The 13,322-nt window shown below is 36.9% G+C and overlaps 1 protein-coding gene across 4 annotated transcripts in view; it reads right to left on the bottom strand.

Moving 5' to 3' along the window:
• MPDZ (multiple PDZ domain crumbs cell polarity complex component) overlaps nucleotides 1–13,322 on the bottom strand; it is a 171,593-nt gene that overhangs the window by 68,205 nt on the left and 90,066 nt on the right. For all 4 annotated transcript variants that reach the window (XM_065908320.1, XM_065908319.1, XM_065908318.1 and 1 more), the window contains 3 exons: nucleotides 12,719–12,886; nucleotides 6,095–6,379; nucleotides 5,701–5,824 (listed from right to left, as the gene is read on the bottom strand). In XM_065908320.1, coding sequence (XP_065764392.1) covers nucleotides 5,701–5,824; nucleotides 6,095–6,379; nucleotides 12,719–12,886 — 577 coding nt within the window. The remainder of the gene's footprint in view (nucleotides 1–5,700; nucleotides 5,825–6,094; nucleotides 6,380–12,718; nucleotides 12,887–13,322) is intronic.

The raw sequence follows: 13,322 nt of genomic DNA, 5'->3' as shown, positions 1-13,322 counted from the left end.
AACGTTGCTCATTATTAGAGAAATACAAATCAAAACTGTCATGAGGTACCACCTCACACCAATCAAAAAGGCCATCGTCAAAAAACCTACAAACAATAAAAGCTGGAGAGGATGTGGAGAAAAGGGAACCCTCTTGCACTGTTATGGGGAATGTAAACTGATACAACCACTATAACAGTACAGAGATTTCTTTTAAAACTATCCTATAAGTGAGCAATCCCACTAATCCTAAGAAATTCACAACTCAAAAAGACACATATACCCCAGTGTTCAATGAAGCACTATTTACAACAGCTGGGATATGGAAGCAACCTAGACGTTCATCCACAGATGAATGGACAAAGAAGTTGAAAGAAGCTGTGGTACATATATAAAATGCAGTTATCATTCAACCATAAAAAGGAAGAAATATGAGTCAGTAGTGAGGTAGATGAACCTAGGACCTGTTATACAGAGTGAGGTCAGTCAGAGAAAAATAAATATAGTATATTAAAGCATATATATGGAATCCAGGAAAATGGTACTGATGAACCTATTTGCAGGGAAGGAACAGAGACACAGACATAGAGAATGCACTTGTGGACACAGTGCGTGGGATGAATTGAGAAGGTAGCACTGACACATACATACTTCCCAGACAGCTTCTGGGAAGCTGATACATAACACAGGAAGCCCAGCCTCTGTGATGACCTGGAGGGGTGGAACTGGGTGGAGGCTCAAGATGGAGGGGATACATATACAGTTCTGATTCATTACACACACACACACACACACACACAGAGTTATGACTGATCCATGATGTTGTAAGGCAGAAACCAACACAACACTCTAAAGGAATTATCCTCCAGGTTATATTACCAACCCGAGGATCAAACGTGGGTCTCCTGCATCACGGGCATATTCGTTACCATTTGAGCCACCACAGAAGACCAACAAAAATAAATAAAAATATTTTTTTTTAAAAAGCATAACAGAATTATTAAGAAGCTTGTATTCAAGTCTTATCTGCAGTGCCTATCACAGTGCCTAAATGTACAGTAGTCAGCTGAATTAAACTGATGTAAACGTTAACCTATTACTGCATCATTTCCAAATGTGAACTTCAATAGCTCCAGATTTCGATATCCACTTGTGCTCTTGACAAGGTCTCTGGATGATTCATAGGAAACAGCCCTAGTAAGTATAAAACTGAATTCCCTATTTACTATTCCCTATTCCCTAGTCCCTCATTTCACCATCTGTCCTCCCCGTTTTTGTTTACAGCACCACCATACTACTCTTTTTCACTACAGGAGAGTGAAAAACCTGGTTTAAAACTCAACATTCAAAAAACTAAGATGATGGCATCCAGTCCCATCACTTCATGGCAAACAGATGGAGAAACACTGACAGACTTTATTTTCTTGGGCTCCAAAATCACTGCAGATGGTGACTGTAGCCATGAAACTAAAAGATGCTTGCTCCTTGGAAGAAAAGCTATGACAAACCTAGACAGCATATTAAAAAGCAGAGACATTACTTACTCAACAAAGGCCCACATAGTCAAAGCTACAGTTTTTCCAAGTAGTCATGTATGGATGTGAGAGTGGACCATAAAGAAGGCTAAGCACCGAAGAATTGATGCTTTTGAACTATGGTGCTGGAGAAGACTCTTGAGAGTCCCTTGAACTGCAAGGAAATCCAACCAGTCAATCCTAAAGGAAATAAATTCTGAATATTCATTGGAAGGACTGGTGCTGGAGGTGAAGCTTCAATACTTTGGCCATCTGATGTGAAGAGCCAACTCATTAGAAAAGACCCTGATGTTGGGAAAGACTGAAGGCTGGAGAAGAAGTGAACGACAGAGGATGACATTGCTGGATGGCATCACCAACTCAATGGACATGAGTTTGAGCAAGCTCAGGGAGATGGTGAAGGACAGGGATATCTGGCATGCTGCAGTCCATGGGTTAGAAGAGTTGGACATGACAGAGCGACTGAACTGAATTGAACTGACTGAAATTTTAAAATTTACATACAATAATATAATTTCATTTAAAATCAAGTACTAAAAGTTCCTTTCAAAACAAGATTATATGATTAAACAATATAAGGAGAGATGTAAGTCGATAAGGGTTTTTACAAAGTCTTTGAGAGAAGCCACTAGCTCATTTTTAGGTTTTTATAAATTTTAAAAGAAAGAAATCCTCTCTAACAGTCGTGTCTGACTCTTCAGGACCCCCATGGACTGTTTGCCCACCATGCTCCTCTGTCCATGGAATTCTTCAGGCAAGAATACTAGAGTGGGTTGCCATTCCCTTCTTCAGGGAATCCTCCTGATTCAGGGATCAAACCCAGGTCTCTTGCATCGGCGGCAGATTCTTTAACATCTGAGCCACCAGGGAAGCCCAAATATTAACTGTAATTATACCACATTACACATGATATTTCAAATATTTTTAAAGAAACGATCCTGACTACAATATGTTCCCAGCCTGATATTTCATGCCTGGAAAGGAGCCACCCAGACTTCTAGTTACCATATGCAGATAGAAATGAGCTATTAATCAAATATACTTTAAAAGATTCTGTTAAGACTCATACAAATGAGTTTTAAGTATATTGTCATTAAGGAAACACCTCTGGTTATCATAAACCAACAAACAAGTTTAGACAATTCTTCAAACGAGGTGGGTTTCTTATGAGCAAAGAGGCTGGCTCTGAAATGTTTCAATAAGCACTCTGGTTTGTCCTAATGCTGCCATGTTAACTACCAAGTCCCACAAGACAACTATAGTTTAAAAAAAAAATGCAAGACTACAAAACACAATTTAACTCAGTGGCCCATCCTGGGAATCTCACCCATCATCTTGTTCTCACCAGCACCACGCATCCTACAATAAAGCAAGCCACAGACACGGGACAAGTTTTCACAGGCTATGGCCAACATGATCTCTAAATTCTTTCTTAACAGCAGATTTAACACATGACTCTCCCCGTTATGAAAGCTGTCAGGTCAGGTCAACCATAGTAAAAAAAGAGGTTGACATCAGTTAGCTCAGCTTATACTTTCCTTTCACCAAACGATCACTTCTAGGTTTCAACAACTTCAAGGTAATATCTACAGACTGGATTTTGGTTGCAACTTGTAAGATCTCTCAGTTTTGTCCTGAAAGATGTACAGGACAACAGTCTAAGCCATCTACTGCAGAAACAGACAACTGGTCCCAAATCTGACTTGCAGCACTTCTCGTCAGTGTGGCTTTGGGCAACGGACTTAACCTCACACTGGTCTGCAGTTTACTCATCTCAACAATGCGGATAATGTCCACGTTTGGGGTTATTCAAAGAACTTTTTGAGAAGAGCACCTGTAATGTTCCTTTCAAAGTGCTCAATACAGTACAAAAGAAAAACAGAAGAAAATGCACAGAATATATTTTAAAAGGCATCTCTACTCCAATCCACAAATACATCGCTTTCTAAAGGCTAAATGCAAACTTGCAATTCAGCTTCAAAATAACGCTTGTTATTACAACACTGCTAACACAGCCTTTGGGTGACTTAAGGACTCAGGTGACTTGTGTGATGAGCAAAAAATCAGAGAAAGATTCTCGCCTGAATTCTGGTTCCACCTTGTAAGGGCTGAGTTCTTCCAGAGAAATTCCTGAGTCTGCTTATGTTCCAGTACTTCATCAGTGAAGAAAAGGTAACACTTTCCTTCCTACTGTTTTACCTTTGCTCTTCACCTTTCAGATTCTAATACAACGTAACTAGCCAATGCACAACAGAACTATCAAAAATCGTCAATTAAATTTTTCAAAGGTCACTACACCTATGTGTACATATGTGTGCAAATAATATCACCCCACCAACTAAATGTAACAAATTTTGTCACTCCTTCGGCATCAACTCTGATCTTACCCTCCACTGTGCCACACTTCATCCACACCAAACTCAGGGATGCTTCACAATTCTCTGCCTTGGCTCTAGCAGCTTCCAATGCTTCCAGTGTCTCAACTAGGTGGTAAAATCTATTTCTTTTTCCAGGATGAAATCAAACATCTTCTTTTCTTTAATATCTTTCTAAATTCCTCCAAACTCAGAGAGGAGGGCTTGCTTCTCCTTCACTTAAGCCTTCAGCGTTCTCTGTGTGAATGTCACTCATAGCAGGTATGATATGTTAATGCAATGAGGGTCCTGTAAGTCGGTCAGTCTAACCCTCTTAAACTCATGCTCCTTGAAGAAAACAATTACATCATGGTATCTAGAATAGTGGCCAGAATACAGAAATAATGTTTGAAGGTTGAGTAAATACATAAGCTAGAAGAGGGTTTCTCATACAGGCTCTGCAAAATTTCTGTCTTATGAGTTAATTTTAAAAATGGGTTCTGTGGCCAATGATGTGTGAGAAATGCTGCATTTTGGAACATGTTCTTACAGATACACAAGGCATAAGTGCAAAGCTACTGAGTGATGCGAACAGAAACACCTGTCTCCTTAAGTTTATCACATCCCAAACTTGGAACCCAAGTGTAACTCCCGTTAACATCCTGCAGAACTAGTGTTCCAAGTAACATGCTCTCACAAATACTGCATTAGCAGATGAAATACTTCTGTCACAGTTAGCTGTCTACAGCACATATCCCATAATTAATGATTAGAGAAAGTTCTGTAGCTTAAGTTTTGTATCATTCTATTAAATGTAATACATAAGTGATATTATAACCAACGAGAAAGTCCCTGCTACAATTCTCCTTTTAGCTACTGTTGATAGGACCCAGCCACCACCAAACGGAACAAAATCTAGGAGACAGATTGGAATCCCAATCACCAGCTACAGTGGTGTTGCTGCTCGACTCCTCTGCCAAGTCCCAAATATAACAAGGAAACCAAATCCCACCATAGATACCAACATAAAGGGTACTGGCTGGTTACATCCTAAGAGAAAGAAGACCTCTGACACAGAGCTAACCACAGAGTCTTAGACTGCAATCAGGCTTCTGGGGGAAATGATTCCTGACCCTATTTTCAGTCCTGAGCACCAAACACAGAGCTGAATCACGTCACTGCCTAAGTCAAAAGAAGTATAAATGTGAGCTGCCTTGAAATAATTTTAGCTAGTGTAATTAGGATTTTATTTCTACAGGCAGTCTTCTTTGCCCAAATCAGAAGACTTGAGATTTTTAATCAGTCACGATCTTTTATGGGTGGAAAACCCTCACACCTGGGAAGGAATGTCGAAGAATTACATTAATGCTTTGGTAATGACACAGCTGACGGTCTTTTTAGTCTTTATTTCAGTGAATGAAAGAAATTAAATACAAACTAATGCATGCATAACTGGTACCATTCGAAGAAATTAATAATTTACTTTTCCAAATAATTTAGAATTCCAAGTTGCCGACTTCTCATTTTCTAAGAATTCCTTTCCTGAATTTCTGTCTCATACACAATTTGTATATCTTTCACTTGAATGGAAATGAGGCTTGTGAATATTTTTAGATAGTTAATAAGACAGTGAGGGATTTAAGGTAGTCTGAAATAAACCTGTTAACCATTTCAGATAACAATAGTGAGTACAAAAAGAATTAACATTAAAACTATGGTAAATTTTATCACATCTATTTTCTTATCTACAGTTAAAAGTATTGACTCTATGTTCAACATTTCCTCTTGGCAAGGGGGTTAGGACGGAAGGGGTATGTGGAAAAGAAACTTACCTAAGCTAGAATTGCCTTTTGCTATCGCAATAGTCCTCTCGAACGACTCTCTGGGTGCATTTTGGAGCATGACACACTCAGCAGCAGACGCCAGGGAACCTTGTGGAATTAAGAACTTGGAGCCCTGTCAGAAAATAAAAATAAGTCACGTGGAAAGGAGAACTAGACTTTGGAGTATGATTTCAACATCACCCTTATTCTCTAGCTGGTTGGGCTTTAATTTACTCAGCAAGAACTTACACAACAAGTTCATAGGTTGTCTTTTGAAACTCTGAGCCTTGGGAGAGCCCTGGCTCCAAATGGAGAGAGAAGCCAGAGTAAGCTAACCCTTCACTGCTCCCAACCTCACCATCGCACACACACAAAAAAACAGACTGTATCTTTAGAATGTCACCTTTCCAGTCGAATCAGTCAGCACAGGAGAATTCAGCTCTGCACTTGATACCACTTCATTGGGTAGGTGAGACTCAGTCCACGCTCTGATGCTGTCACATTCATAGTGCTGTTCAATAGCATTTGCAGGTGTATAGTCATTCACGGCAAAGCCAGAAGCCGGCCCCATGCTCAAGTCCACCAAAGGCGGACTCTCATCCTGTCTTTGCAAGAGATTTTGGGCATATAGCTCCTCCAAGGACATCTGCAGATCAAGTACTGAATCTGAGGAATTTTCAGTAATATCCTGATGATTAAAGAGCAAAAACAAAAATTATGGCCAGAATTCTATCAATGCATTTCCTAAGATCTTAATGAAAACCTATTTAGTGAAAAACAAACACAGCATAATTATTACTCAAAAAGTATTAGCAGATCTACAAACTCACTGCTCAGCTTATATGTTGCATATGCTTCTTTTTATAAATACGTGTACTCTTCCTGCAAAACATACATCTACTACTGAGTCATACTACAATATACTAGTACTTAAGCTTATTAAGATACAATATTTTGTTATACTCACAAATAAAATTATTCAGAGTTCCATATACATAGGAAAGTAAATAACTTATCTTTCTAAATCTCATTTAAAAAGTAGTTCATTTCAAATCTTTCTGAAATTCTTATTCGTTCTAAGATTCAGAATATAAAGAATATGACATTGATTGAGAGGTCTCTACTTACAAGAACCTCCAAGAAAAATTATTTGGATAGGGATTTGTAGGTATTTATGTGGTCAAACAGAAAGTCACACCATCCATATTTTTATAGGGAAGTTTTTCTTGAGTACTCTGCAAATTGCAGCAGAAGGAATAGTACTAAGAAAAGTTGTCATAAGATGTAGATTCCAATCCAGGCTCTTCATTAATAATAACATCAAAGAACTTCTCTTTGTTGTTGTTGACAGTTACTCAACCGAGTCTGACTCTTTGCGACCCCATGGACTGCAGTATGCCAGGCCTCCCTGTCCATCACCAACTCCCAGAGCTTCCTCAAACTCAAGTCCATCGAGTTGGTGATGCCATCCACCATCTCCTCTGTCGTCCCCTTCTGCTCCTGCCTTCAATCTTTCCCAGCATCAGAGTCTTTTCTAAATAGGTGGGCTCCTCGCATTAGGAGGCCAAAGTATTGGAGTTTCAGCTTCAGCATCAGTCCTTCCAGTGAATGTTCAGGATTGATTTCCTTTAGGACTGACTGGTTTGATCTCGGCTTTATGTAAAACAATTTCAAGGATTCCATGAAATTCTAAAATTCTACAGCTCTACATAAATATATATTATCTACTTACAATACATATATTGTATCACTTCTGTGCTTTGGACAAGTATTGCCCCATGAACTGCTGTTGAATAAATGTATCAACTGTTCCTTCAATCCTTTTACTGATGTTTTTAAAGTATAAAATCAGTGTATGAATATATTATCAAAAATCATTGGGACCATACTGCACACAGATTACAGTATGAAAGTCTTCCTTCACTGCTCATTCTGCCAGTCCTTTCCTCAGTAGAAACAAATGGCTCCATTAGTTGGGTGTTTATTCATCAGAGTTTTTTATGTATCTGTATAATATATATGTATAAGTACACATGTACACATATGTACATATTCACATCCATTTTTAAAAATTAAACTAATCTAAATACTAAATAGTATATTCCTACTTGATTTTTTGAGGTATCTTTATACCTTAACATGAGAGAGAATGTCAGTAAATATGTCATCATTGACATATTCTGAGTCATTGTGATATATACTGCAAGTATTTCTGAGGTTGTCAATTGTCTTTTAAGTCTGTATATGTCATATACATACACGTGTAAAAGTTAATGCTTTATGTAATCAAGAATTATGCAATTCTTTATTATTTATGCAATCAGACTGGTCAATTTCTTTATGCTTCTGGTTTTATATGCTGTTTAATAAGTCATCCTTCTGCACAGAATAAATGAAATACTTTTTAGTATTTTTCTCCAACTTTGTAAATGGTTTGTTTTCAGATACAGTTTTAACCCATCTAGATTTATTTTTCAGAGTTTGGTGTGAGATATGCATCCTTTTCTTTTTTTTTTTTTTTTTTCTAAATTGGCACTCAATGGTTTCAACACAATTTATTACACTTGTTTTGTTCAATCACTTTTCTGTTTCTCTGGAATTATCAAACATTCCTGGTATAAAGAATTGAGGCAAGTGGGAAAATCATGCAAGCAACTGACATCTTTAAAATCCTTAGAAACAAAGGATAGGAAAGTATCATCCTCCACACTCCCAAAACCTAAATAATAACCTGTTGGCTCACACAACCAACATTTAGTCTTACCAAAAAAAAAAAAAAAAAAAAACAACACAAAATACTTACTAGAATAGTGGTTAGCTTCTGTATTTCTAAATTAATCATAATAATTAGCAGAGATCATCCTTACCACTCCTCAAATAAAGGTGGCAATCAAAACTACTTTCCACTGGGAAAAGAGGTCAAGTTGCCCTTGTTAGCTGGGGTTCACTATAAACCATGTAACAGAAATCTCCATGCATTATTCATGAAGGAGTTAACACTGACACATATGAAGAAAGAGCTCATCCACACAGCAGACAACACACGCCTACTTCAGAAACATTTCTGGTTGCTGAACAACAAATGAGTTTTATTTTTAAAAGTCTTATGGATCTAAAAGAAAAGCAGTTCTTCCCTCATAAGATGTCCAAAAATAACCACGATTTCCCAGTACAACTTGGTATCTAAACTGGAATCTTTCAAAAATCCACCTTAATAAGTTCCTCCACTTGACACATTTACGTTCTTAGGGAAAATGAGGGGAAGGTTAAATAAAAATGACAATTATACTTGAAAATATACTGTAATGCATATTAATGTTATACTTAGGCACATTATCTACCCAGAGAATATATTTACATAGACAAGATAAAAACTTGAGCATTGGGTGGACACAACCTGCTTTTTTGTTTCGATAATCAGTCTACCACAGAAATCTTTCTATACTTTAGAAGAATATACCAGAAGGACAGCTACTCCAACTTGCATTGCACCCCCACTCTTTCTGAGATAAGGTACACTTGCTGTACTATCTGTACTCTCACCCTACTGAGAGAAGGTAACATCTCTTGTACCTTTGCTAGCTCAGTTTTTGTCACTAGGATTTCCACAATCACTCTCATTATCTTGATTATAAGTGATGTAATCAGTTTTTGAGACTAACCCTTTCTCCACAATAAAAACTGGTATCAAGATTTAAAACATAACTGAGAAGGTGGCAATATTTTATGATACAGAATGACACCAGTGGAGATTTATTCCTACGAATATGCTGATTTTTTTTTTTTTTTAATCATGAAATCCATTGGTTTTGTTTGATTTGTAAGGTATGAAGACAGGTTTCTATGGTGACAAACATGAAGTTCACTTGCAATAGAATCGACTGCATTTCTGGGGGACCAACATTCAGGAATGCAGGATATGCACCAAACTGGTAATCTTTTCATCCCTGGAGCAAGGAGAGAGATGGCGGGTGCACTAGGGAGTGTGGGGCATGGGCGTGTGGATAAGAGAAGCAGGAGGAAATGCATTACACAGCTACTGAATCTTTATTGACTGGACTATTAAGTCAAAATAGAGAAAAAGTATCTTCTCCCACAAAACCATATTGAGCTTTAAAACGAAAGTGTACAAGTATTTAGTAAGTTTCTAAAACAATTATTTCTGCATTCTGTTATGTCTTTGGAGGTGAGAAGGAAAAGTGGATAAAAATACTCATGAAAAAATTAAAACCTAAAAGAATAAGAAAACCAACTAGCTTCTTGCCTTTTATGTACACCTTTCAGTGACCTGACTCTATTAATCCAAATACCATGGAAACGGTCATATTTGTCAGATTCTTGAGTAATGTTTTTCCCCTAAGTCCCTAAATGATTAGGGATTATTAATCAAATTAAGCAAACACATTCCTTTATTTAAAAAAAAAAAAAAAGGCAGCATGATCCCCCAAATGGGAGAATTCTAAGCAGAGGAGCTTCAATGTATCCCTACAGTGCTATGCTAAGCAGTGGTCTAGGTCCAGACCCTGGACCTAGGAAGAAGGCCTCCCTCTATAATAAGACCCTGTTCTGGGTGACCAGCCCTTAGAGCTTCCAGCAGCATGCCTGGCAAAGGGCAGAGCCTTCTCATCAGGGTAAAGAAAACAGGTAAACTCATTTGTGCATTTCCAGTCACCATTTAAGAAGATTACATCTTTAGCAAAGATTATTACATCATTAGCAAAGTCAAAAATCTGAGGAATCAATGAGATCCTTTCATTCTTTTCCCCTTCTTTCAAATCAGTATGGGGATTTTCTCTTTTTCTTAAAGATTACGTGCTAAGATTTTTTCAATTAAAGAATCCCCAAATGAGCTCACTTTTCTTTAAGAAAAATGGTCGGCTCAAAGTTCTCTAACAAACAAACTGTCACTTTGTCTTTTTAAAATAAATTTAATGCAAAGAAATAGGAAGATGAATGAATAATCTAACTTTTTCAATTTTCCAGCAAAATATCTTAGTACTAAAAAAATGCCGCAAAACAAATACAAAAACAAACAAGCCAAAAAAGTGGCAGAGATGCACCACGATACACAGAGTCCTGCTTTCTAAGAAAACTGAAATCACACAGGAGTTTCACAATGTGTTTTAAAACACCCTCATTAGTGTCTCCTTTGTTGTTTTGTAGTTTAAATATTTCAGTTGATAGGCCAGCTTGCCAAAATTTGCTTCAACAAAAGAGTAAACTGCCTTGGAAAAAAAAAAAAAGAGGCAAACAAACTTCAGTAAGCCAATATGTTGCACTGTGCATAGCCAGCATTCGCCCTGTAAAATATATGCTTCTCAGTATGCACATTGTGTAATCCCGTTAAGTAACAATTACTAAGTTAAACAATGCAATATGTCCCACTGGCAAGAAGGAGTGTGCTATGCAGCAGATCAGAAGATGCCATTAGGAGATGAACTCAGCTTCCAGCCCTGGGGCCACAAAAAAATGAACATGCCCCAGACAGGACTCAGTCAGATAGTCTCAGGTGTTGTGAGAGAGGAGCAGCTGCTCCATTCAAGATTATACCTTGCAAACCAATTCAAGGAGATTGCCCAGCATCATTTGCGAGGATAACAGGTGCACCTTGAACATAAGAGAAAATGCTTTGAAAATGTTCTGGCCAAAAAAATTCCTGTTAATCAGCAAAGGAGGAAAATTGCCCAAGGCCTATCGAAATTCTACTTTCCAACTGACTTATAAATACAGATTCCCTTCCTACTGAATTTATGTGGAAAATATATATTTCACATACTTAAAAAAGAATTATTATCCAATCTTTTACTGAATTGATTATGTTTATTTACAGTATATTTCCAACATGGAAAAATAAGGAAAATATATCCTTATATGAACCTTTTGCCCAGATTTAACATACAGTAATATTTTGGCATATTTTCTTCAATTTCTCTTTCTTCTTAAAAGGATATAACGTACCAATATTACAGATACAACCAACTTTCCATGCTTTCTTTTTTTCTCCAAGAATAACTTCTTTCCTGAATTTTAAAGGAATCATTCCTACACATTTTCAGATTTTCAAAATATATACACTCACATACACACTCATAAGTAAATATACACTGAATTGCTCTGTCTATTAAATTTCTAGGAAATATTTATAAATGAGTCCAAGAAATCAATAGAAAGACAAGCAACTCCATTATAAAATGACCAAAAGATATGAAGATGCCATTGGTGGATATGAAAACCAGATGGCCAATATATGAAAACCTGTTCCACTTCATAAGCAATCAGAAATCCAAATTGAAACAGTGATATATCATCTCACACACAAAAGACTGAATAAACTTTATAAAATGTTACTTATTAAAAATTATAGAAAAAAATTAAATAAATGAAAAAAAAAATTATAGAGTGTGTCACCAAGAAAATGAATAGAGTTGGGTGAGGCACTTACACCAGTAACCTATTCCGAAAATGTCAATGGCACAGACATATCATACAGTAGCTAAATTCTTCATTCACTTGCAGTGACTTAAACATTCTTTGCCATTCACTGTGGTTTTTACATATTCTTTGGCATTATTTTATATAAAAATAAATGACGGCATTAAGTTCAACTTAGATAATAAGTATTAAACTAATGCAAGGACTATTTTACTATCCAACTTTCCACGGAAATCAGTTTTAAAACCATTCAGAAAATAAAGTTACTCTTGTAATTTTTCCAAAGCAGACACTACCAAAAACACAATTTAAGAAATACATTTCATTAAAATTTTTGTCTAATATGCAAATCCTAATCAGAGTTTTGAAATCTTGTATCTATCACACTGTATCACAGAACCCAGATTTAAAGAATCCCTCAGAGTCTGCGAGATATCCAGCTAACACTACCAAAAGGAAACTGCACTTTAATTTAAGAGTGAAGTCATCACTGCATAAACACAAGGTCTTTAACATGCCACTCCCACAGAATCCCATTAGCAATGATCTCTGGGAAGTAAGTTCTCTCATAAATAAAATGGTATTTCCTTTGTACCTTGGGAGGAGAAGATGGGAGGGAGGGGCCATAATTCAGGTTATCACTACAGGCACTGCCATGAAGAGATAAAATAGAGGCTTGAGTGGAGTAGATACTGTCATTGTCAGGGGAGTACTGAGACTCAAAGGCAGATTCGTCTGCTAGGTCTGCATCACTTGCGTTCACCTAGGAATAAAAACAATAATATCAGATGGGAATTCTGTTCTAACACTAAAGGGCATACTGGTATCATTCTTTGGTCTATCCTATTTTCTATTTAAGGACTTATTTAAGGACCTCTTCACTCTCTTCAACACATCAGAAACTAACTGTAACAGAACAAAGACAAACTGGTGCGAGCATAGAGGGTTATTCTGTTTCATCAATGAAAGGGCAAAAGGTAACAAACAAGGGCTTGGAGCAATTCTAAGTTTAAATATTTCTATAATTTAAAAAAATACTTTTTTCCAGTTACCTGGAATTACAAAGTGAAATTATTGTACTCATTGCAATATACACCAAAACTTTCCAAATGGCTGATTCAGGAGCTGGCAATTGAAAAATAACAAGAACCGTATCCTTCAACGACAGGATTATTAGAATCAAAGCCAGATGTGTACAA

This window comes from Muntiacus reevesi, chromosome 17 (genome assembly GCF_963930625.1).
Source record: "Muntiacus reevesi chromosome 17, mMunRee1.1, whole genome shotgun sequence".
Taxonomy (NCBI): domain Eukaryota; kingdom Metazoa; phylum Chordata; class Mammalia; order Artiodactyla; family Cervidae; genus Muntiacus; species Muntiacus reevesi.
This window is presented reverse-complemented; position numbering and strand designations above follow the sequence as displayed.